General features: G+C 40.1%; 1 protein-coding gene across 1 annotated transcript in view; it reads left to right on the forward strand.

Moving 5' to 3' along the window:
* The first annotated feature begins 3,486 nt into the window (after positions 1-3,486).
* Klhl14 (kelch like family member 14) overlaps positions 3,487-27,219 on the forward strand; it is a 92,538-nt gene continuing 68,805 nt past the window's right edge. Inside the window, exon 1 of the mRNA XM_027935690.2 lies at positions 3,487-4,484. Within this exon, the coding sequence (XP_027791491.1) occupies positions 3,535-4,484 (950 nt within the window). The 5' untranslated portion in view covers positions 3,487-3,534. The remainder of the gene's footprint in view (positions 4,485-27,219) is intronic.

Here is a 27,219-nt window from a genome sequence, read left to right on the forward strand (position 1 = left end):
AAAATGCACATGAATCTCTGGTGCTGCTAGAATTCCAGAAACATGCTGAGGTTCATTTTGCATGCTAAGCAGGGTCAGAAATATGAGCACCATGTCATTGCCCTTATATATCAGGTGAACTCCAAAGTTGAAAGGTTACATTTGTGAAATTGTAGCTGGGTTGCCTAGCACCTGATTCTAGCTCCTGCAAATCAAAGATTCTTAACTGAAATACAAGTCTGACAATATGATCATCTTCCTACCAAAAAAGAAAAAAAATGTGATTTCTGAACCCTTATCTGTTGAAGAGCTGACAGAGAACTTCAGAGGTGGTTGTTTAACCAGACAAAAAGATAGAAAAAACATGTTTTCAAACAAGATCATAAGGCTTGAATAGTGAAGGGAAAATAAATATAAAGCAAAGGGCTACCCTCTATTCTACCAGTTTGATTCCCCTGCCACCAGTTTATGTACTCAGCCATTCACCTCTTAGGCAAAGGCTAGTGTCCTCCAAGTCATCCCCAAACCCCGAAAACCAACACCGGATAAAGTGGCATCTAAGCATACTTTGAGATCAGACAGTTTCTGCATTTCATAATGTGTGTGGGGAGGTGGGGGGGGTGGAAGGGAAAAGCAGCATACCAATGTAGTAAAATCTGGAAACAACAGCATATATACAGACACAAAAAAAAGTTTGCATATTGCACAGAGCGCTTGAAGATCATAAATCTATGCATGAGAAAGATGTAGTGGAAATTTTGGGGGGGATTAGAGTTTATTTTTGTCATCTCTGTGAGACAGCTACTCATTCATCCAGATCACAGCTAAGAAAAAAGCTGGTCACAGAAATTAGCAGTTTCAGCTCAGCAGCGAAGTCGCCAGCCTGTGAAGGCAGAGAGAAATTGACTAATTAGCAATGCGCACTAAAACTTGACGGTTCTTTATAGAGAGAAGAGAAGAGAGAGGGAGAGAGAGGGAGAGGGAGGCAGGGGGGGCTCGCTTTTTCCCCTTCTTTCTTCCAAAGATGTTTGAAATCGCAGTCATTTACGCTCGACAATTTTTACAATAGCCTTGAGCCATAATTTTGCGAGTCTCTCCAGCATCCATCCCCCTGTATGGTCTCTCTCTACTGGCCAAGCACGACCGTTTCTCTCCCCAACCGTGGATTTCCTATTACTCTCGTTACGACTCACTGAGCCCCAGGCCCAAGGATAATGATGTGTTGTTTCTTGGTAGCATAATTTGTCACACGTACATTTTTTCTTCTTCTTCTCTTGCAGAAAGCTCAGCTCCCTCTCTCTCTCTCCCTCTCTCTCTCCTCTCTCTCTCCCTCTCTCTTTCTCTCTTTTCTCCCTCTCCTACATTTTCTTGCTGTTGCTAATTCATGGTGATCAAATGATGTACGACAAAATAAATTGTAAAGAGTGACTGCCTGGAGTTGGGAACCAGAAGGTGTTTTCCCCCCTCCCAAGGAGAGAGCAAACCTTTAAAAAGGAAGGACAATTGATTTTTGGGGGGGAGCTTAAGTGAGCCTTGACTTTGCAGCTGGTTGACAGCAGGTAAGTTTCTGGCCTTGTGTCTGCCTTGTGTGTATTTTTGTTGTCTTTCGGGTTGTTGGAAGGGGGAGGGAGTCTTTCAGAGGGGTGGGGGGTAGGTGTGTGGCAAACGCTCATAAAGAATAAAACTCTCATTGCAAGAATAAGCAAATGGGGGGAAGAGAACAAGAAGGAAGGGGAATAGGAAAAGATGGGGGGGGGGGTGGGTGGGAGACAACGAAGCGGGGAGAGCGAGACAGAGGTATGACCGGGGCCACTTCCAGAGAGAGACTCTGAGAGAGGTTTCCGGCAAGCCAGAGCTTTGGGGGCGGGGGCGGGGGTGGGGGTGCTGCCGGGGGAGGGAGCGCGAGGGAGGTTAGGGTCCACCTGGAACCGGATGGTAAAGTGAGTCGAGAGGAACCCAGTCCGGTAGAAATGGGAAGCCGGCGATCCAGGACTGGCGCCAGGCAGGGCAGAGTGAGCCGCAGTGGAAGGGGCAGGTCCGGCGGGATCCCTCTGAGCCCGGCGACGGCGGCGGCTGCTCTCCCCGGCGGGCGCGCGGGCGGGATGCGGGCAGAGGGTCCCTTTCCGCTCAGTCCTGGAAGGTGCAATTACAGGTTAAGGACCGGGCGTATCGATTTCGCCTTGCCTCCCCCACCCTACCCACCTCCTCCTAGATGCGGGCAGCTCAGACTTTTTACAGAAGTACTTCCAGGGTCGGGGGAGTGGGGGTGCCCAAATGGGGGACCTCTGGGGGCTACACCCAGGCGTTTGGGAAGGAAGCTGCGGCTTCCAAGAACCGTGCGGGGTGGGAAGCAGTCCTCGAACCGGACTGCGTTCCTCCCCCCCCCCCACATTGGCCAGTCCCCACCCCTCCCCCAACACCTGCCTTCTAACTTGAACTTCTCACAGTTACTGGAGTTAAAGCGGCTGTGCCTGGTGCCCTGGAGGGAGAACCGTCCATAGGAGTCCCTCCCGGCCTCCAGATTCTTGCTTTAAATCCACCCTAGTAGCCCCACTTTCCCCCTCATCTTTCTCGGTGCCGCCCCGCGCTGGAAGGGGAGATAGATGTCTGAACTTCCGTGCTTTTAAGTGCCGGAGGCGGGGTGGGGGGGATAAGGGTGGGGGGTGGAAGGATTCTTCTGCCAGGTTTAAAGGCGTCTCTGGAAAATTAGCAAAACTGTGTGGTGACGGGGAAGCCAACAGTTTGCGAAGCAGGGAAGCGGGCAGGGCCGGGGTGAGGGAAATGAGCTAGAATTGATAAGGATAGCTCCCGCCTCTCCGAGTCCACTGAGCTGGTCCTCACCGCGCTCCGCTGCACTTTCCCGGGAGAAGAAAGGGCTTTATCTCCTCCCTCAGACTATTAGCCTAGGAGTTTCTCAGGGCAGCACGGATAATCGAAGGGGTTCCCGGCTTTTGGAGAGCTAAGAATCGCCCACCCGCACGCCTGTCTGGCCCCCTTTCCCACCCTACTCCCCCAAACTGGGCCAACTACGAAAAGCAAAGCTTGGAGCTCGAGTTGACCTGGAACCACTGCCGTCGGTCGCTTCTGCTCTCTTGAGGCACCCCTGACTCCCCAATCCCGGTCTTTCCCTTCATCTGGCCCGGCATGGACACGAGCCCACGAGGCGTCTCGGCCTCAGCCTCCACTTTGCCGTCGCTGGTGCCATCGCTGTCGCTGCCAACTGCCGAGCCGGGGTGGTTTTAAGAAAGTGAGGGAAGAAGTGTGTGGAGGGTAGCGAGGAGCCAAAAGAGCGCCCGGACCCCAGACAGGGCCCTTCGGGTGGCGCTCACGGATCTAGAGCCTTCAGACCTTCCTCTTAGGGTCAGGGTCCGGAGCGCGCCGGGAGGGAACCTAGCAGAGCCTTGATTGTTGTTCTTTGCCCTCCCCTCCCCTCCACACCATTCCCCACCCCGACCACACCCCATCCCTCTACCACCCTGTTCCCCCTCCCATCCCCCACCCCTGTCTGCCAGGTTGGAGGAGGGTTTAAAGCCAGGTGCGCCGAGTCAGCTCGCCATGTCCAGATCCGGGGACAGGACCTCTACCTTCGACCCCAGCCACAGCGACAACCTGCTGCACGGCCTCAACCTGCTGTGGAGGAAGCAGCTATTTTGCGACGTGACCCTGACGGCCCAGGGCCAGCAATTCCACTGCCACAAGGCCGTGCTGGCCTCCTGCTCGCAGTACTTCCGATCGCTCTTCTCCAGCCACCCCCCTCTCGGGGGAGGGGTCGGCGGTCAGGACGGCCTGGGGGCCCCCAAGGACCAGCAGCAGCAGCCGCAGCAGCAGCAGCCGCCACAACAGCAGCAACCGCCGCCACAGGAGGAGCCCGGGACTCCTTCCTCCTCCCCCGACGACAAGCTGCTGACCAGCCCCCGGGCCATCAACAACCTGGTGTTGCAGGGCTGCTCTTCCATCGGGCTGCGTCTAGTGCTCGAGTACCTCTATACCGCCAACGTGACCCTCTCCCTGGACACTGTGGAAGAGGTGCTGTCGGTCAGCAAGATCCTGCACATTCCCCAGGTCACCAAGCTCTGTGTGCAGTTCCTCAACGACCAGATCTCAGTGCAGAACTATAAGCAGGTGTGTAAGATAGCCGCGCTGCACGGCCTGGAGGAGACCAAGAAGCTGGCCAACAAGTACCTGGTGGAAGATGTGCTGCTGCTTAACTTCGAGGAGATGCGCGCCCTGCTGGACTCGCTGCCGCCCCCCGTGGAGTCGGAGCTGGCGCTCTTCCAGATGTCCGTGCTGTGGCTGGAGCACGACCGCGAGACCCGCATGCAGTACGCGCCCGACCTCATGAAGCGCCTCCGCTTCGCACTCATCCCGGCCCCGGAGCTGGTGGAGCGGGTCCAGTCAGTGGATTTCATGCGCACCGACCCCGTCTGCCAGAAGCTGCTGCTGGACGCCATGAACTACCACCTGATGCCCTTCAGGCAGCACTGCAGGCAGAGCCTGGCCAGCAGGTAGGAGACAACAAAGACGAGGGCGGGGTGGGGGGAGCCCGAGAGGCCGGAGGGAGGGGAGGGGGCAGGGAGGAGGGGGGAGAAGGGTGGGCTGGGCAGGAGGCTCCGACAGGCTGAAAACAAACGCAAACAATTCAGAAGGTGTAGAGAAAGTTGATTTTAGAGTCCCTGAAAGGTCAATAGGCAACTGGCCTAACAGCATCCCTGAGCGTTCAGAAGCCCAGATTCTCTATATCCCCACAGCAGGATATGTGAGAATTGTGGACTCACATTGAAATTGACAGGCAGGTGGGGCCAAAGGCCCAGGCAGTTAAAAGTGAGTTTTGGAAGCCTCTCTACCATAGCCTCTACCATCCAAATCTCAAGATGGGCTTGCTCAAGGAAAAGGTTTCTGTGATAAGTCTCCATTCCTCTTTCCTGTCTTGGGCCAGCAAAAGTGCCCAGGCATGCCAACAGAGGATAGCGTTCATATTTCTATCAAGTACTCAAGTTGGCTTTTATGTGTTTTGTGATTGAGGTCTGCTCCCTTTGGAGATTAGAACTTCAAAATGCTTTGTGTGTTAGGGTTGCTATTGGAAATGTGGCCATGCAAACTTTTGTATCTTACAGAAAACCTTTCTTTACCGCTTTTAAAGAAGAGCAAAGCAAAAGGAATCTTGCCTAGTATCTTCCAGTTCAAAGAGGAGTACAGTTGCAAATTGGGAATTGGGGAGTGGGAGGGAGCAGAATCTTGTAGCTCTTGGTGGTCTGTGTGCCTGAACATGAGTAGCAAAGAAATTAGGGAGTTGTGCTGCTCTTGTTGCTGTTTAGAATGTGTCTATGTCTGTGTTGCAAATAGGAGTTCATGTCAAAAGGGAGAGAGAAATAATGGCTTTTTAAAATGCTGCTGAGATGAAAAGACTGTAGGAATTGACAGCCCTGTTTTATTGGCTCCAATTTTAAAACCCTTTTTAATGAGCCCTAGCAAAGGGTTTCTTTCTCTTTTTAGAAAAGAGAAACAGTATCCTCTCAGTTTCTCATGATAAAACATGATGATTCCAGATGCAGGGCTACTCCAGCCTAAACCACCAAGTGTTGCTTTAGGAAAGTACATGTTCTGAAAACCTGTCATGGCATGTTCCCACACAGAATGCTGTGTAAGGGATAGGGTCCACTGTGTGCAACCTTGTGGAATTGTTTGGGATTTGTTGTGATATTTCTGCCAGACCTAGCTAACTAAAGTTTTAAAAAATGGAGGATATTCTCCACAGTTGTTTAGCAGTACTGGTGTTAAGGTGAGGCCAACAGGAGCAAGATTTCTCATGAGATATCCTGAACCTATACTAAATTCTGTAAGTTGATTTTTGTAATATCTGTTGGACATGAGTTAATGTCTTGTGGTATCAAAAGATGACAATAGGACAATAGCAGAAGCAAGAATACAAACCCTCTTATACTCGAACATAGAGCACAGGAGTCCAAGTGGAAATAAGACATGAAATGTGTCTTTATTTATTTATTTATTTTAAGAGTTTTCCATTTGTCTAAGATCAAAATGCAAGCTCAGTGTGATGGGCAAGTGTTACCATACCAGTGCACATTGATGATTAGCATTTTGTTATTTTTTTTCACTTTTAAATGACCTATAAGTATTCTTCATTTAACATATATCATACAGAGTCAAGAGTTCAAACCACACAATTATAACCCTGAACATACTTTTTTTTTTATATTTTAAAGATGTAGAATTTAGTATCAATTCAGAAACCCAGAAGGATAATAAAATTAAAATTTAACTTGCTCTAAGAGTAGTTTGGGCAGATGAGCTTTACAAATATGATCCAATAAATAATTTCTGGAGCCCTTAATGCACTTTATCTGTAAGTAAGTCCTAGAATTCACTGTTAGGAGAGTTGACTTTGAAAATGCAGAATCCATTTCCCACCTTCCTCTGGATTCAGCACACCAGCTGGGGCTTGCTGGCTCTGTCCTGGTGGATGGCTGAGATACTAGACTGCCTGACTCCATGACGACACCTTCCAGCTTCACTGGGCCACATCATTTGAAGGATATGTAGTGGTGTCTGACCACTGAATGCTTACAAGTGTCATGGATGCTGCAAGAATCTGATACTTCTGCAGTAGGAAGAAAACTGTATTTTCCTTTAAAAGAGGAAGATACAGAAAAGAAAATAGTTCATGTGAACCTATTGCTGATCTCAAAGTAATATAATTTAGATTTTATTCCATTATTAGTAACTGTAGCATCCTAATTTAAGGAACTAATCACATCATTCTGGCTTTAAGTCACTGAAAGAATGCAAAAGTAAATATCCAGATCTTTAACTTTAATGTAGAAAAAACTCTTAAGTTGCAACTCAATAGTATTAAATGAACCCATTTATGAGAGCATCAGCATAAAATAAAAATGTTTTCTCAATCTTACATGTAATTCAACAGGAGGATAAATGTGTTGACCTATTGTTTATGAGATTACATCAGGTTTATTGAAGAGAGTGGAATGGAAGGACATTGTATTTATTACTTTTTATCCACCTGTAGTTTTTAAAATCTAAATATGAATGCGTTCCTCAAGTGCAAAGAAGGAGATGGAAAATTAAAATTGAGCAGTCAGTTTACTTTGTTTATGAGTACAAAACATAAGCAAATAGAATAATTCCAAGGAAATTCACTTATTTAGGAATATATTTCTATAGAAAATAGAGCTATTAATATAGTAATAATAATTTAAACATGATTTTAAATATTATTAAATAATTTTGATTTTTTTGTCTAGAAAAATAAAAACAACCCAAGTATTAGGTTTTTATATAAATACTCAAATCAATTTTAATATTTTTATCAAGTTGATTTATTTTTTTGAGTAAGCCATTTGCACTCAGATTCATATTCTATTTTAACAAAGTACATTTTAGGATAAATGTATATATATATATATATATATATATATATATATATATATGGTTTAAGATAACATGACTTGAAAAAAGCTATAAAGTTTCAGTTTAGACAGGAGGAATAAGTTTTAGTGGTCTCTTGAACAGCATTGTGATCATAGTTAATAATAATGTATATTTCACAGTTGCTAAAGGATTAGATTTTAAACATTTTTGCAAAAAAAAAATATGATAGGTAGATGAAGTGATTAATAGGTTAATTGACATGATTTAATTTTTCTACAATATATACTTGTATCAAAATGTTGTATATATAATTTTTACCTGTCAATATTTTTAAATTTGTTAAAAAGATGACAGGATGTGTGTAGACAAAAAATTAGAATATTTTAAGTCATTTCTTGAAAATATTCTTTTTATTATAAGAAATATGAAACTTTCTCACAATTTCAGGAAAATACATGAATTAAGTCCTTGAAAAGGTTTCTGGAAAAGTCAATGTTAAAGGCTTTTAAAAGGTGACTTGATATGCAATGCCTAGTATATTAAAGAGTAAATATCTGAAGACTTGTAGTCTAAGTTATGCTCTTAGAATACACACTAACAGTTATGAATCTACAACTTATAATACAGAAGACTCATAGTCTAAGTTAATGTAAGTAATTCCAAGAGATTTTTTTATTTATGTTTCTAAATTTTAATGCATAATTTAGTAATTATTCCAAATAAACCAAATCGCACCAGAGCGTTAACTTTTTTTTTTACATTTTCATTGCAGCTCACACAACGTAACCATTAAATAAATGCTTATTAAAGTTAAATGAATTAACATTATGAAATAAGAAAAACTAACAATACACTTCATCAACACATTACTCAACTGATATTATTACTTGACATAACAAAAGTCCATTGGACCTTCCCCAGGAAAATACCTATAAATAAAAACATTATGAAAATTTTTACTTTTTAAACATTTAACCACCAGCTATTAAGTCCTGTATACAATCCCATTTTGAAGTGTAGTTTCAGGAAATTGTATTTTAGTAGATGATAGAAGGGTAACATACAAATATTTTACTTTCTATAAGACATACTATATTCAAAGATTTCACATAAATTAATATGGAAATCAGTTTAAACATCAGTAGTTAAAATGTCTTGCAATGACTAAAAAGCCATTAGATTTCATAACACATAATTTTGATTCCTGACTTTAGTGCTTAGAAAGTGTCTCTTTAAAAGTAGGACAGTATTTTTTATTGGCTCTCTTCCTAAGAACTGAATAATCACCTTAACAAGGCAAACTAATCTTGTACCCATGCATTTTCTAAATTGTTACTTCCCTTTATATCAATTTGATACCCACAGATTAGAAGTTGTTAGGTGGTTAGATTTTGTATCAGAAGTTACTCAACCATTCAGAATTCAATTTGTTTATTATCTGAAACAAGACCATTGATTACAAAATCATATCACAGGTATGGAAGCCAAACAGTTATATCCTACAATCAAAAGGCAATTAGAATACATATTAATGCATTTTATTGGCTTAGAGGACTTACTGACAAAAGTGAACACTTTCAGATTTTATTTCATGCTTATACTTTTTTCCATTTCTCTGAACATGTCAGGGTTCACACATTTATTTAATTTCTAAGTATCTGAATTTATTTAACTTGAAAACAGTAAGAAAATGTGTTACTTTGTTTACAATAGCTACTGTAAACCAGGTGATATTCTAAGTACTTCACGAACATTAATTTTCAAAATTCTCTTAACAGCCCTAAAGGAGTGGGTGCTATCATTAGCCTCGTTTTAGATGAAAAAAACTGATGTACAGAGAAGTTAAGAATTGTGCTCATGCTTGCACAGCCAATTCCTGGCAGTATGATGCTTGAATCTGTGTTCTCATACTGTATCGCTGATTATTATTATTTTTTAAAAAAATATTTATTTTTTGGTTTTAGGTGGACACAATATCATTATTTTATTTTTATGTGGTGGTGAGAATCGAACTCAGTGCCTCATGCATGCTAGATGAATGCACTACCACTTGAGCCACATCCCCAACCACCCCCTGCTGATTATTTTGACTTTCTCTATACTAGGCTATTATATGGTGATTGAACTTAAAGTTCTATGTAGACTTACGATTTCCTTTTGGAAAAATAAGTTGTGAGAGTTAAATATTAATGTATTTGACTTTAAAAGAATTGTTGTTCCAGAGGTCAGTATATGTTTTTTTCTATAAAAAGCAAAATAGTAATTACTTTTGGCTTTGTGGTCACAAGGTTTCTGTTGCAACTACTCTGATCTTCCTTGTACTGCAAAAATAGCCATGGACCATATGTCAACAAATGTGCATGGTTGTGTTGCAATAAAACTCCATTTGTAGGCAGGGATTTTATATAATTTCTATGTCATGAAATATTCTTCCTTTGATTATTTTCAACCATTAAAAAAATTCTTAGTTACTGAACTGTGCAAAAATAGGAAGCCAGCTGGATTTCCTCAGTGGGCCATGGTTTGCCGACTCCTATTGTAGACACTTGAGATGTATCAGTGAACTAAACAGACAAAAACTTTGACCTTACTCTAGAGGAAAGAATCCCCATTATTCTTTTTCCTTTCATTTGGAAAGATTTCAGGTCTAAATCATTCTACCAGGCCACATCAGAATTTCAGATTCCTGGAATTACCACTTAAAAATTTCAGGAGTGATCCCTGAAAGTTAAATAGTGATTAATTAAAACAATTAATGAATGAGTTGCTTATTGTTTCAAACATTAAGTAGATCCAGAATGTCCTCACAGAGAATAGTCATTATTGAAAAGAGGGTTAAATATTGTTTATATGGTATTTTAAGGATTTCCAGTGGGAAATCAGAGTCAACAGGTATGTTTAACACACTTCTTTCTGAGACTGACAGGCACATTCTAATCTATGTATATAAATGAATGCATGAAAAATTACTTTTCTCCATGCCATCTTATACATTCAGCTGCTTTGATCAAAGGGCACATGTTGTCAGGATGCTTGACACCTAAGTGAATCAAATGGACTGTGTCTGTAGACCCTCCCTCTCTTCTCAAAGTGAATAAACTTGAAGGAGTGCTCACCCCATCAAGTTTGTTTTGTGTTTTTATCTCCCCACTAGATAGTGACTTCTCTAAATATTTGTAACCAAAGCACATAATTCAGTGCCTGACCTTGATCCAAAAATGTAAGTTCAATATGCATTGCAATTGGCCTTTAAAATAATTGAGATAGACCCTAAGGATTTGGCTTTGCTGGCATGAATTAAAAAAAAACTAATGAGAAAAAAAGTGAGGGTGATTTTGAAGATGGTTACACACACACACACACACCCACCCACACACACACACACACCCACACACACACACACACACCCACACACACACACACACACACACACACACAAGCACACACACATTACCAGTAATGATAGAAGCATCCCTAACTGAACAACTACCAGAAGCTTGACTGATCACTAACATTGTTCATATTCCTTACAGAATTCTTTAGGCCTTTTTAAAGATGAAAAAACTGAAGCTCAGAGAAAGTAAGTAATTTGCTCAATCATCAGAATAGTATCAAGGTGGACTCCTCATTGTCTGGAGAACACCTTCTCCTTGTGAATGTATCTTATAGATATAGCTTCTCCAAGGAGCCAACTCTGATCTACACCTTCCATATATTTATTTTATCATATCACAGAAATCATCAAAAGTTCCTACCTTCTTACTCTCCCAGCTACCCAACAAATGAAGAAGTGTGAGAATATGCTGGAAGCATAGACCGGTATCCTACTGGTCTACCACGCTTAGTTGTTAGTTCTAAGATCAAAGGACTGAATAGTGAGGCTGCTGAGAATTGTCACTATGATATTGACTGGTGAAAAGTAGAAGAGTCAATACATTTTAAGTCAACAAATAAATACAAGAGCTTTGAGTTTAACTATGAAAAATAGTTATGAAAATACAACAAAACCTTAAAGATTAAATTTGAATGGAAACTTGTTTTCCCTGTACCAGAAGGTATCAGCTTTGCTGCTGTGACAATAGAGCATTAGTCACGCTAGTGGTACTTTCAGGTGATAAATACAACAGGTATAAATCAGAATCATAAAAATACTTGCAAATTTTAGTAACATAAAGTAAAATTACTCTCATTGTAAATGTGTTTATATTTTGTTTCAAGAAAATCCTTTTCATCATTATTATGTCATAAGTATTTATGCCTCTGTCATTCATCTAGAATTTCAGAAAATGCATGTATTTTCCATGTCCTTTTTCTTAACTTCCAAGATATGTCACAATACATGAATTAATAGTGATTTTAAAAAGAAAAAGAAAAGAAATGACATTTTGTTATAGGCAAGAGGGTGTTAACCAGAGGAAGAACTATCAGATGTAATGTAGATGACACAGTGAGTATATTCATTTTGCTGTAAATATTGGAGGGGTTTACCTGTTCACAAATAATATTAATGGAAACGGTTAGAACAATTTGCAACTTTACAAGTATAGCAGAAAGGCACTACATAAAGCTTACAGTAGCAGGGAAATGAAAAGAAAGAAATCCTAGGAAAGTGAAAAAAGTAAAAAAAAAAGCAACAAGAAAAATGCAAGGTAATATGGAGGATCAAAGAAATTACTAAGAGGTGAACTTGCTGAACAATGAAGAAAGGAGAGTTAGCAGCCCAGGTGGGCAGGGATGTCATAGAGATTGGAGATTCGGAGTTCAATATCTGTTGGACAGAAAAATACAAATCAAGAAGCATTCAAATCAGTACACATTCTATCTTATAATTCAGAGTTGTCAACAGAGTTCCACTTAAAAAAAAAAAGAAAAGAAAAGAAAGAAAAAAGTTAGATCTCAAAAGAAATAATGTTTTCCCAAGGGAAAAACGTAAATTATAGTAATCTACCCCTTATAATTCAATTCAGTTTAATAATTATAAATGTGTAATTGGAGTAATAAGATGTTTTCTTTCTTTTTTTTAATGAAGGTTTGTTCTTGTGCTAGGTAATGCACTAGTTTCAGAAATGTCAGAGTTTGAAGGGTAGAGCCTTATGTCAATAATAGAAGGTGAAAATATAACTGTATTCTGTACAAAATTGTCTCAACTGCCAGTGTAATTTGAGCTGGCAGCAGGTGTGAGAAGCAAGAAGACATTCACAACCTCTGGCAGGTTTTCTAAGCCCATGCCCTGGTTGGAACTTGGGGCGATTTGTTGCAATTTGCCACTAACAAAAAGTTGTGCTGTGGAATCTCCCCCAAATTTGTATTGCACACATGCAATCCACCAAGCCCTGTGCCTGGATCTGAGATACAAAGTTGAACGACACAGACACATTCCTGAATTCATGTAGTTTACAGTCAAAAAGGAAAGAGTAAATAATTATACCAGTTAATCCCAGTAGCAATACATACTGTAGACTAGAAAAGGACCATAGGCAGAGACATCATATAACAGAGGGCTGTATTCTTGTCTGAGTGACCTAAGCAGACTTCCTCTGCAGAAAATGTAGAAGATGAACCCTGGAAATGAGATATCTAGGGTCTGGGGGTGGGGGAGGCAGGGTATATAATTGGGGCACCCAAAGCTGTGAAATGAACATGTGCAAAAGCCCCTGGGGCAGAAAAGAATTTGGTATCTTCTAGGAACTGAGAAAAGGGGTGTGTGCCAGAGACAGTGGAGAAGGGGCTGTCCAAATCACAGGGGAAGCTGTAGACCCAGCTGAGGATTAATGACCATGTAGACTAGTTCTGTAGTGGAAAAAATCAGCATGCTTTTTTAGTGGAACTGAGAAAAGAAGCAATACAATTATGGAAATACTGCTGCCTTTGAAATCATAAACCTAAAGCAGGTCCTAGCTCCAATTTAACTGGGTCCTGCATCAATAAAATGGGCTAATAATCATAGTACTACTTCCTAAGGTTTGGGCAAATATCAGTTGAAATATTGAGGGGGGGGAAAACAACTAAAGCTAGAATGCTATTTAAAAATGGATTTATTATTAATTTTGAAAGATGCTTTAAGCAAAATGTACCTGAATACACTTTGCCTATTAAGAAAACTCTAGGGCATATTTGCATATTTCACTGACAGCACAGAAATAGCCAGAGACTTTTAAGACCAGAAGAATGAAACTGAAGAGATTCAAAGGTGAAACCAAGGGCATCAGCAAGAAGTGGGAAAATTAGAATTTCCGATGGCTTTCAGCAACTTACATTTAATCTTTCAAAGGGGAATGATGGCCTTTTTAGGTCTAAAAGTCCTTCGTTTCTTCCTTGCATAGATAATAGTCACTCTTCTTTTTAATCTCATGTCCTCCAGCGCAGAGGTTTCCTTTGCTGCTGTTTCCAGAGGTCTCCCATTTACAATTGTCTGGCTTCTTTGCTCCCAGAGAGCCTGGGAGTGGGCTGGTAAATTGCACCCGTGCAGGGACTCTGAACTTCTCAGAGCTCAGCTGGGCCACCCACCGTATGGAGACTGGCTCACTGGAGGCTGCAGAGAAGTGAACTGAAGAATTACAGTCGGTTCCACTTCCCTGCCTTATGTGCCTTCAGGTGCCTCTGAAGACAGGCGAGGCCAGTGAAATGGAGAGGAGGAGGAAGAGAGAAAGCATCAATATCCAAGAAGAAAGAGCCCTTGAAAATGTAGAAGCGTTGTTGAAAAATGTGGCTAGACAGATTTGTGTGTGTGTGTGTGTGTGTGTGTGTTCACAAACCTCATACTGTTGGTTGCTGTACAGTAACTTCTGAGACATTTTTTTCATTGGCTAAAGGTCTATTTTGTACATGAGGGTGGGGATGGGATGGTCATCAATTCAGAATCTGGCACTGAATGAGGAATTATTGCATTAAGAGGGTCCATTTGTTGCCAAAAAGAAAATAGTCTTATTTCTAAATCTTGCTTAGAACAAAGCAGCAGGCTGCTGTTTGGCCCTGATGCTTAGCCATCCCTCAAAACCAACCCCACCAGAGCCTCCTGTGCAAAAGAAAGATGCAGGTTGGAAGAAAGAATGCCAAATCCGTGAGTCAGGGAAGGAAACTTTGAAGGAGATACTTTAATGCTGTCAGAAGTACAGCAGACTCTCAGCACTTGCTATTCCATGTGCATTAACAGGGGTTAATTGATACTGTGAGGAATCCTAGTCAGTATGGGTGTATTACAGAGACAGAAGTGTGTGTCTACTAGCACAAACAAATTTGGTGGATTGGTTGCTATAGCAACAGTACCATCACTGTCAGTGGCAATTTCTGTAATCTCCCTCTCTCAAGGTTTTTTTACAAGCATTCACTCCAAAATAACAAGAGGGAGAGACAGAGAGATGTAATAGGAGGTACAAATGAAAAGCTTAAGTTATAATGCAACTATCTTAAACAACTCTGTTGCATAATTATTATGACCTAAAAGTCAGACAGATGTGGGTTCAAATGCCACCTCAACCACTTACAAGCTGTCTCTCTTTGGCTAATTTACTTAAGCTATTTTCAGATTTCCTTTCTATAAAATGCACCTAATAATATCTACTTCAGTGCAGCTGCACATGTTGAAATTATGTATCTACAACATCTAGTCTAGAACCTGGCTATGAAGATTTAATAATTGATAGCTTTTATTTTTATAGGTATAGTTCTATTTATGTCTGATATGCCTTTATTTTCACTTGTTAGGCAGGACTGCTAATTCAATATGATACGTCCATTCTAGAATTGGGCTTCCCACACCCTGAGTCCCAGTGTTCTTCTAATAATGATAATGCTTCAAGCATTATGCATTGCATTCACTGTTTTATGTTTTGTATTATATTCATTTTATCCACCTTTGAGTTACTTACAGAGCCTACCTAGCTAGTGCTGGAGTCTCTTCTGTCTTCTTCCATGTCAATAATCAGAAAAGTTAGAAAAATCATGGTGAATTCACATCAAATAGCTTTATTGAGTTGTGCAATTCTCCCATGTAACTATATAATTCAATGGGATTGTTATATTCAGAGTTAAGCAGCCATCATCACAATCAATTTTAAGATATTTTATCATCCTTCTATTCCCGTTCAAAAAAATCCAAACCTGTTATCAATTAGCCCCCATTCCTCACCACCACCACCACTGCCATCTCCCCATCCCAGCATTAGGTACCATTAGTCTATGTTCTGTCTCCATAGATTTGCTTACTCTGGACACTTAACCATAAATGGAATCGTACATTATGTGGTCTTTTTTGACTAGTTTCTTTCATGTAGCAAAATGTATGCAAAATTCATCAAGTTGTGGCATGTAACAGTACTTTGCTTCTCTTTATGGCTGAATAATGATATATATGAATATTCATTTGTTGATGGACACTTGGGTTGTTTCCATATTTTGCTATTATGAATTATGCTGCTGTAGGTTCCTATGTACAAGTTTTTATATAGTAATATGCTTTCATTTCTCTTGGGTATATACCTATGAGTAGAATCACTGGCTCATATGGTAACTCAGTTAATATTCAACAATTTTTTGGAACTGCCATATGGTTTTCCACAGTAGCTGCACCAATTCACATTCCCACCAGCAGCCTTTGAGGTTCTAATTTCTCCACAGCCTCGTCAACACTTATTAGCTCTCTTTTTCTTACAGCCATCCTTGTGGGTGTGAAGTGCTATCTCATTATGGTTTGCATTTCCTTATTGACTACTCATGTTGAGCATCTTTTTTAAGTCATTTTTTAATTTGTTCTAATTAGTTATACATGACAGTAGAATGCATTTGGACACATCATACATAAACGGAGTACAACTTCTCACTCCTCTAGTTGTATACAATGTAAAATCATACCGGTTGTGTAATCATATAGGCACACAGGGTAATAATTTCAATTCATTCAAATATCCTTCCTACCCCCATATCCCCTCCCCTTCCTTCACTCCCCTCTGTCTAACCCAAAATACTTCTATTCTTCCCTAGCACACACTCTTTTATTGTGAATTAGCATTTGCATATCAGAGAAAACATTCAGCCATTGGTTTTTTGGATTGGCTTATTTCGCTTAGCAAGATATTCTCCAGTTCCATCCATATACCTGAAAATGCCATAATTTCATTCCTCTTTAAGGTTGAGTAATATTCTATTGTGTATATATACCACATTTTCTTTATCCATTTATCTGTTGAAGGATACTTAGGTTGGTTCCATAATTTAGCTATTGTGAATTGAGCTGCTATAAGCATTGATATGGCTGCATCACTGTAGTATGCTGATTTTAGGTCCTTTGGGTATAAACTGAGGAGTGGGATAACTGGGTCAAATGGTTGTTCTATTCCATGTTTTCAGAGGACTCTCCATACTGCTTTCCAGAGTGGTTGCACCAATTTGCAAGTCCCACCAACAATGTCTGAGTGTACCTTTTCCCTCACATAATTGCCAACATTGATTATTGCTTGTGTTTTTGATAATTGCCATTCTGACTGGAGTGAGATGAAATCTTAGAGTAGTTTTGACCATGTTTTCTTGAAAAAATCTTTTGGCCATTTTTTTAAGTTGTATTATTCATCTTTTTATTATTGAATTATAAGAGTCCTTTAAGTGTTTTTGGTAAGGCTTCTTATGGTTCCTAAATCACAATGGGGGCTACTTTTTGCAGGAATTCAGTGTTCTTTTTAGCAAAATTAGGAATAAAATGCATGCAGCTATATAGTGGGAATTTTTCTAGATTTTTTATATGATATTTTTCTAGATTTTTTATATCATATGATATGTGATACATATGGCTGTTAAAAATCTTGGTGTTTGGCATGACAGAGAAAAAGACCTATGAAGCACAAGGTATGAGAATCATTACTATGGTATATAAGAAAATGACTGTTGGTAACATTTTTTTTTTATTGGTTGCTAAAAACTATTGGTAACATTTTGATGATGATGTTGTTTGTTTTCTTCTTTGTCTGATTATCTTGGCTTTGTTGACTAAAGCATTGTATCTCCCAAATGGTAGCATGGACTTGGTTAAGCAAATCTCTTATTTAAAGAAAAAATATTTTTTATTCAAGTTATGTACTTAAATGTCCTTAAAGGTACATAAGAAGTATTTATTCCAACAATGCTTATGTAATAATTATTCTAGGGAAATGAAGTGGAATTCTTTGACTGTCAAGATAGTGATAACTCATAAGAAACACTGCAGAATAAAAAGAAATATGTCAAAAGAAAACAAAATGGAAAAAAAAAATAGAAGCTCTCGGTTTAATAGTGATGCAAAAGTGTTCCTTGTGGGGATCAGCAGGAAACAGCAAAGCACAGGATTTTCGGTCATGGCTGAGACTCGGCTGAGAGCTTCACTACACACATCGCCAAGACATGGAAAAGCTAAATTCATCATGAGAATGACTTGTGCCGCTTGTCTTTCCCTTGATACAGTGTCCCTGCAGTTTTCCTTAGAGACAAAAAAAAAAAAAAAATCTTACAACTCTTGATAAGAAATTACTTTGTATTCCTCTACTTAAGTTTGGTAACATTACTTTACTAACTTTAGTTTGGAGTGTGTGGATATGGGGAACAGTCAGCAAATTGATCCCCAGACTTCATGCTTATGTTTCAGGACAGAACCATTTCCATTTTACTCTCTGTTAAAAGATTTAGCTTAGTGGTAGAGCAGTTGCCTAGCACCTGTGAGGCACTGGGTTCAATCCTCAGCACCACATGAAAATAAATAAAATAAAGGTATTGTATCCATCTACAACTAAAAAAAAAAAAAAAAAAAAAAAATTAAAACAAAAAGATTTACCTCTCAGTTACATGACAAAGAAAACTCTGGGCCCCCATCATAGCTCTGAATGCAAGGTGGTAGTGATTTTATTTTAGTGAGGATGTGGTAAATTTCTAGTGTTTATGATGCATTATCAACAGATACCAAGAAAGCAGATAACTTCTCAATGAATCACTTTTTCTTTTTTTCTTTTAGAAGGCATCTTCTTCTCTTGGCCAAAGTCTTATTAGAGAAGGTACTTAATTCTAGACTCTTGAGACACCTAGAATCCTGACAAACTTCCAATGCTGCTCAGGCATTCTTGTCTTCAAAATTTAGAAGGACAGAAAGCAGACAATACAAAACTGAAGTGTTTAAATACCATCCTTAATGCATTCGAACAAATTTAAGGCTTGGGATTTTTCCAGAGTTAGGGAGCAGCGAATTACACCAGCAACAAGTAGTCTAGCTACAGTAAAAATCCATTCTATGGAAAGGGGCATCCTGTGTGCATAAAAGAGGTCCTCAAGGCTTCCATCAATGGAGGCAAACTAGTAGTTCAAGTTTTAGAAAACAATAGCCTTTTTGACCTAGAAAGAATAATCTTGTCCTGGTTGTCCTAGAAAGAATTTGGCTAGAGAGTGCTTCCATTTTTTTTTTTTTTTTAAATGAAAGGAAACTAGTTTCAAAGCATGAGAAACATTTAAGATTTCTGAAAATTCATGTCAGTGAATTTATAAATGCTAATTAGAGCCTGTCACAAAAGTTTATGGGAGTCGCTTGTCTACATAAGCTGTATCTGTTCTTATTTCTCCTAATTTCCCTTCCTCCCTTACAATATCATTGTCCATGAACACTTACTGCATGTGTACAGTATCTTGAGCAACAGAGGAGTCAATAAGGAATAGTTCTGTCCATCTTCCATAGCCTCCATACAGAGCCCGGTTGATAGATTGCTGTAAAGTGCAGCATTATTTGGTGAAATTAAGATCTTTTCTCAAGTTTTACCATGAGGGTTCTGTCTCAAGTGTCAATTCTCAAAAATGAGTGTGAAGACTTTTTGGTCCTTTCCAGGCTATGTTCCTGTTGGGTGGACAGTTCTATTAAAGAGGGCTGTATTAGTCTGCTGGGCTGCCATTTGCAAAATACCACCAACTGGGTGATTGATTGGAGGCCAGAAGTTCAAGACCAAGGTTCAAGACCAGAGGTTCAAGACCTTGATTTCTGGGGAGGCCACTCTGCTCTCCCTGGCTCCCAGGCCTTTCCTCTATGTCCTCACATAGTCTTTCCTTGGTATTTGTAGGAGAGATCTCTTGTCTCTACCGCTTCTTACAAGCACACCAATCCTGTTGGATTAGGCCCCTTCTCATAACTTTAACTACCTCCTTAAAGGTACATACAATGTCACATTGAGGTTTATGGCTCCAGCATATGAATTTGGAGCAGACACAATTAAATTCATCACAAAAGTCAGAAATAGGACATTGGGAACTAAAAAAAAATAGATTAGGAAAACTAACTGAAATGTTACTTTTCACCTATATCTATATAGGCAAAGTTATACAGGCAGGTGAGCAATTATCTAAGTCAGCAACATATTAATATCTCTTTCAGTAATGCAAAACTGTAAGTGAAAAAAAAAGATACACTCCCTCTTTCTTCCATCCCAGAAAAATCTTGTGTTAACCAGTAGTTCTCTTAAGAATCAACCACAGAATAAAAATTTAAAAAATCAACCACAGAGACGTTTTATAAAAATATATCTTTCCCATCCCAATCTCAGAGATGTTAAATAAATTGGTCTAGAATATGGTCCCAGGAACCTGCATATTTAGTAAGAATCCCAGATGATTTTAACCTACAGTGGGTTTTGGACCACACTTTGAAAATCACAGATCTAACATAATTATTTCTGTTTTCCAATTTGCTACATATCTGTAGAAGATAGGAGAAGCTGTTAACAGCAGTTTATTCTAAGTTTAGAGAAAATTTGTTGCAAAATTAAAAGAAATCTGATTAGTAGACATGAGAAAAGGGGAAATGAGTACTGGGAAAGTTATCAGAATTACCAGTCTCTAGGGAACTTATTGCCTGGAAATAAAACTCGGATACCATTGCACTAGATTTTCAAGCCACAGTATAAAGTCCACAACTCACCCTCAGGAAATGCAGTAAACTTTCCCCAAAATCATTTGTTTCTGCATCTCAAAGAGCTGATGATTGAAAGGATGTTCCTGCTGATTAACTGGTGGGTGGGTCCCCAGGCCTCTCCAGAAGCCCTTTCAGACAGGGACATTGGGAGGACCTCCACACACCACAGAGCCCTGGAGCTGGAATTTGGGCTGTCTTTGGCACCATTGCCCCTCCAGGGTTGGTGAAACAGCAAAGAACAGAAAGAAGTGACTCCCCAAGGAGAGGCAAAGCAAAAGAAGGGGAAGATAAGAGATTCCTATTTCACCCACAGCAGCAGGGGTCCCTAAGCTGGATCCCACAAGCCACACCTCATTGTCTCCACAATACAAACCCCCAGGGCCTGCCTCACTCCCCAGCAACAGATCTATCCCCCAAATAACGAATTCTCCCTTTACCTTAGCCCCAGGATGATTTGATAGAATTATTCTTGCCCTAAAAGTGAATTCTGGGCGTTTCTAGAAGGCCTTTTCTTAAAGATGAACACCTATTTGTTGGCATGAATATTCCAGGAGATGCTTGAAATAAGATCCAGTTGCAAACTAACTTTCCCCCTGTCTCCCTGCATGGCCACTCCCACAGTGACTCTCCAAGTGGAAACCCTGCTTGGCTGGAGGCTGGCTTCAGTTCCTCCCAGGGAGCTTTACAGTTTCCCCTCAAGAAATCTCTCCCTGGAGTTGGAGTAGGGTGAAATTGGGATCTGATCCTGAGGTGGAGACCTGGCCATTGTCCCTCTCAACATCATCTTGAATGACTGAACTCCTTTCCTCAGAATGTCATTTTGTTAAAATAGGTGACTTTCAGAGACATGATTTTAGTGGGATATACTGTATCCTTCTGAATTTGAATTTTTATTATCATTTTGTGATCTTGTACATTCCTATACTTTTTCTTGCGGGGTGGGGGGGGAGGAGGGCAGGTACCAGCGTTTCTTCAGGTCAGGAAGTCACTCATCTCTTCCAAACACCAGCCAGATGGGAGGGGTAGGAGACGTAGGAGACACACAGAGAGAAGTCTCAGTAATGAGATTGGTCCTCAGGAGGCAGCATAGTGTAATAATTGGACTTTCTTAGGGGCTTAAATGCAGGCATTACTTACCAGTCCATCACTAGGGCGAGAGTGATGCTTTGTCTCCTTTCTTCACTAGGCTACACAGAGCCCGAATGGCTCCTCTGTGGCAGGCTGCACAGAACAGCTTCCCTCTGGATCAAGGAGAACAGCTTTCTCCTATCACACAAATACTGGTTGTCCTCCTCTATAGCAAGCAGCTGTGCTAGTGAGCTACTTGCAGGTGGGCAGGTGGGAGGATTAGCGTGAGAGGTAATTCTTGCCATGCAACTTCCTCACAGGGGTATGGTGAGGATTAATGAGATGCTATTTCCATTGCAATTTATACTCTTCAGAAGAAAAGCACCGAGTACTAGGTATTAGAATTTGGGATTATATAGGTAATCAAGCAGAGAAGATATTCAACTGCTTCTAGTTACAAAAGCAAGCTTTTCTCTGGGAGGTGGGGAAGGAGGGGAAAATGCATGAGTATAAAAGCAACTAGAAGGCATTGTTCCTCATGAAACCAAGGACCAAGAATGAGCATCAAGTGAAGATGCTGGCCATTGAGGCTGTGAGCTAAGCCCGCGGCGGGGGGATTTCATGGAGTTGGATGAAAGCCTCAAGGCTTGTTGGTGCTATCTGCCTCTGTCACCATCAGCCAGTCTGCAGCTTTGGTGAGTGCAGGAATATGGCAAAAGCATTAGCAAACTACTCATCCACATGCTGGAGGACACGGTCCCATTCTGGAATGAGTATATGACAGGGAAGAATTGCAGTGGCCCCTGTAAGCTACAGGGACCAAAATGAGGAGCAGAAGGGTGGGGAGATGGTCAATTACAGTTGCAGTGTGTAAAGCCACAGCCATTAAGATGGCCACACATGTAGGAAGTGACAGAATTGGAATGTAACTCAAATTTCAGAGCTTTCAATGTTAAAGTCCTGGTTTCTTCTATTTACTATAGTGTGACTCCAGTGGTTTCCCTGCCTCAGGAAAAATATGAGATCATTTCAGAAGGTATAGGAGAAATCATTTTAAATTTATTTTAATAGTTAGGTTGGGTATTATTGTAGTTTAGTACAAGTTAGAAATAAAATACAATTAATTGATGGAACCTGTGATTTCATAAATATAGTTACTTAGAACAATAGTTCTCAAAAAAAAATTGATGTTTGGTCCTACCCTAGATCATTAAATCAGGATCTCTATCCCACAAATTACATAAAAGTTCTTATAGCTTGCACTGAAACCACTAGGGTAGGCTGGGATATTTTTTTGAAAAGCATTTTAAGTGAAAATCATGAAATAAATAATATCATAGTATCTACATACATAAGGTAAAAAATCATAAAGGTCCTATGCCATAATTTTAATGGGATATGTTTTATCCTTCAGAACTTGAATTTCCATTATTATTTCTGATCTTGTGTCTGCACTTTTTATTGTGCAGCAAGTACCAGTTTCCTTAAGTCAGGAACTCACTCAGCCAGATGAGCAACTGAAATTTGCTAAATATTGCACTAGGTCAGCTGGGCATGGTAGCGCTCACCTGTAATCCCAGTGAGTTAGGAGACTGAGGCAGGAGAATCACTAGTTTGAAGCCTGCAATTTATTGAGATCCTAAACAACTTACCAAGACACTGTCTCAAATGAAAAAGGGCAGAGGGTATAGCTCAGTGGTAAAGTATCCCTGAGTTCAATCCTCAGTACTTAAAAAAAAGAAAAATTGACTCTATTATGGTTAGCTCCTGATCTATGAGACAACACATTTCAAACAACAAACAGAAAAGCAGAGATACCCAACAAAAACAGTGAATGGGGTGATCATGACAAGAGCAAAGCTAATTATTTGGGCATACTCAAGTGGGGATAAAAAAAAATAAGAGTTTGGGGGTATTGCATGCTAAAAGTAACTGGTTATATTTGAGAGTTAGTCAATATGACCATGTTAGTCTGTTTTCCATTGCTGTAACAAAATACCTGTAACAAAAAAAAAAAAAAAGAAAGAAAGAAAGGTTTGTTTTGGCCTGTCTTAGAGGTTTCAGTCCATGGTTGGTCAGCCCCGTTTCTTTTGGTCCTGAGATAAAGCAGCTCATCATGGACTGGAGCATGTGATGGAGGATGCTGTTCTCTTCATGGTAGCCAGGAAATAAAAGAAAGCAAGGAAGACACTGGCACCCCACAATTCCCTTCAAGTGTATACCCTCAGTAAACTAAAACTTCCCATTAGGTCCCACCTCTTAAAAGTTTACCTCTCTCCCATTCCCACTGACTTGATCTTCAAACAGATATGAAAAAAAGATACAAAGAATCTATAACATGTTCCTGGGTAAGTGAATGACAAGTGACATTTTTTCATTTGTTTGTTCTTTTATTCATCATATCTTCTTTCATGCAACAAGCATTTATTGAGTACTTACTGTGAACCAAGTCCTTTTTGCTTTTAACTATAGACAGAAATTTCCTTAGTGATCATGCTCCTTCGCTACATTATGACCAAGGAAATCTTGCAGTTACATCCATTGTAATAAAACCGGATAATGCATATGACTGTTCATTCTCCAGTCGCTACACAGCCAGACTCTGGTGGGATGAAGAGGGTGGCTCCAAAGGCAGAAGATGGGATGCTAAGGCACTTTCAGCCACATCTGAGAGTCACAGATAAGTTGTGTGAGAAAACTCTAGAGACATTCCTGTGTGAAATGGAGGAAATAAAACCCATCCTGAGGCACTGGAAAAGGTACCCGAGCCCCCTTTCCTCTACTCTTTCATCTGTTAAATGGGGATAATGATACTTTGTGTTTACCTACCTTAGAGAGGCATTATCAGGTCTATTTAAAGGCTCTTCCCATGAAAGCTGCTGTGTAATTACCAAGAACAGCTATGATAAAGAAACCTAAATACAACAGCAAATCAGCTGGAACCAATTCTCAAGGGAGTTTACTTCTCTGGAAAATTTTAAGAACAGGGTAGCAGCTCTCCTTTGGTGAGCCCCAGGTATCAGTGTGGCTGGAAGTTCAGGGAAGGCTAGCTGACTTTTTGAGGTCTTCTCCTGGCCAAGGACTCAGGATCTTCCTCTATACTTTTCCCTATGCTGTAAGCAAAATTTCCTTTTGAAGTTTCTTTTTCAAGTTTTTTTATTTTTTCAGATCTTGACTCACAAATTGTTTTGTACCCTAAATGAATTTCAAACAGGGCATTTACCTATGAGAGGAGAGAGAGAGAGAGAGAGAGAGAGAGAGAGAGAGAGAGAGAGAGAAGAGAAAAGAAAGTTTACATCATTTTATAGATGATGGATAATGGAGAATTTGCCAATGATTTTTAAGAAGAGGATCATTAACGTTAGACTTCGCTAAAATGTATTGACAAATTATGTAGGGTAGCTGGGTGTCGAGGTGCCACCCATAATCACAGTGACTCAGGAGGCTGAGTCAGGAGGATCACAAGTTCAAGCCCAGTCTTATAACTGAGTAAGACCCTGTTACAAACTTTAAAAAAAAAAAAAAGAGAAGGACCAGGAATGTAGCTCAGTGGTCAGTGGTACAAAGCCCTGGGTTCAATTTAAAAAAAAAGTAGAAAAAGTAGATTAAATAGGCATAGAAAGCAGGGACACCATCATTACGCACTTGAGAGAGCCACCCCAGACAGAGCAGGCTGATGGCAGCTTGATTGGAATGAAGAGAGAGATTTAAGAAACACTGCAGCTATTAAATTCACAGAATGGAGCGGCATACCCTACAGTTTGGTGAGGTTATGGAGATGACCTTACTTGAAAGATCTGGCAGCCCAGAGAGTGAATGGTTTGAATTTGTCAGTGAAGTCCAGATCAATACAGTTGCAAGAAGCCCAGTGATTTTAGATTTTTGTTAAACTTACTTATACATATTCTGGCTGTTTATAATCAGTGTAACATATGGTATCTAAAAGTCTTCAAAGAGATCAAAATTCCAAAATTCCAATGATTGTTTCCAAATGAGAGCATTGTAAGGTTAATAATTGTGCATTATAATAATGGCTTTCATTTGTCAATGGCTTACTATGGGAACTTCGTAAATATTTTCCATATGTAGCCTAGATATCATTAGGGCTTCCCAGATCTGGAATTATTGTCACAAATGCCTCCAGTCCAATGGCTTGAGGCAATCCAAACCCATTGCTATTTACTAAATGTTTATGTCCTTCCCTCTCAAGATTGATATGTGACGCCCTAATCCCCAGTGGAACAGAACCTGGATATGGGACCTTTGGGGGGATAGTTAGGTCATGAGGGTATGCCCTTGCAAGGGATTAGTGTCCTCATGAGATAGGAAAGAGCTTGTTATCTCCTCCTACCATGTCAGCACATAAATAGGAAGCTGGCCCTATCCAGAAACTAAATCTGCTGGCACTCTGACCTTGTACTTCCCAGCCTTCAAAAACTATAAAAAACAAATGTCCATTGCTTACACCACCCAGTCCAAGGTATTTTTGTTACAGCAGCCTAAACTGACTTACATACCTATCCTCCTGTCTGTGAACTGGTGGAGACGTGTTTCCTTGGCTTTTCCTGCCTCCCAGATCACTCTCATACATCACTGACATGCTACCAGACATGAAATTGCCCATTAATGCTTTTATAAAATACTCAGCCATCATGAGTTTGGTTGAGGGCTCTGAAACTGCAAGGTCATGGGAAAGAGCCATAATTTGTTGAAATCTTCCTCAGCCTCTCCCTACTGGATGGCATTGAAATCATCAAGGTTTTTTTCTCCTTTTGCTGGGTAGAGATACTCATCTTTCAAGGTGTCAGCAGCACAAAGGACCTGGGTCTAGAAGGTGGCTTTGGTCATAGTAGTAACCACTTACTTACCCATTACACCTTAATGATTTCATTAGACCTCACAACATTCTTCTAAGATTATTCCCACTTTACAGATGAGGCAACTAAGGCTATGAGTCATCCCAAGGATATAAGCACAACTAGTGGTAGAAAGAGAGTTTACATCCAGGTCTGACTGACTCCTAACTTGAAATTGGCTTGAATTTTGAAAGATGTTGTAATGATTATCTACTCTGGTTTACTTTGCCTCTTTAAAACTACTGTTTCTCTATTAAATTTTTGTTTCCAAAAAAGAAGGCCATATATAGAGAATTATAAAGTAAAAATCTCAGTGATTTAGTATCATTTCAGAGAGAATGAGTTAGGATCATTAGAAAAATATCTAAACACAGGAAATACAATTCTTTATAATTTTTAAATTTAATTTTATTTGTACTAGTTCTTTTTAGTTGTGCATAACATTAGGATTCATTTTGACATAAAAGCATAGAATACAATTTGCTCTAATGCAATACTTCCCCTCTTCTTTCACTCCTTCCCACCCTGTTCCCTTCCCTCCATTCTACTAATTTTTTGCTACTTACTTATAGGGTTTTTTAAATTAGTGCCTTGTGCCTTTATTATTTTCAAGTAATAAAATTTGAATGGGGATATAGGCCACCTCTCTGATAAATTTTGCAAATTGCACAAAGGAATGGCTAGTACTGATGGTGACAATGACGATGGCATTGCTGCTGCTGCTGAGAACTAGCTTTGGGTTAGCACTGATTTAAATGTTCTGCATGTGTTATTTCTTTTAAACCTAAAAATTAAAAACATCTATGTCTTAGGACTATTGTTTCCCTATTTTCTAAACAAGATTAAATAGGGACAAAGAGATGGGCTAAAACTCACTCACCTCAGAAGAGATGAAGCTAGGCATCTTACTTTAGCTCTGAAGCTTGCACTTCTTGCCTAAAACCAAAGGAAGAGGGAATTCAATGCCACGAAGAACAGGGGATTCAGGCCTTGTTCTCACTA

Source organism: Marmota flaviventris, chromosome 16 (genome assembly GCF_047511675.1).
Source record: "Marmota flaviventris isolate mMarFla1 chromosome 16, mMarFla1.hap1, whole genome shotgun sequence".
NCBI lineage: Eukaryota > Metazoa > Chordata > Mammalia > Rodentia > Sciuridae > Marmota > Marmota flaviventris.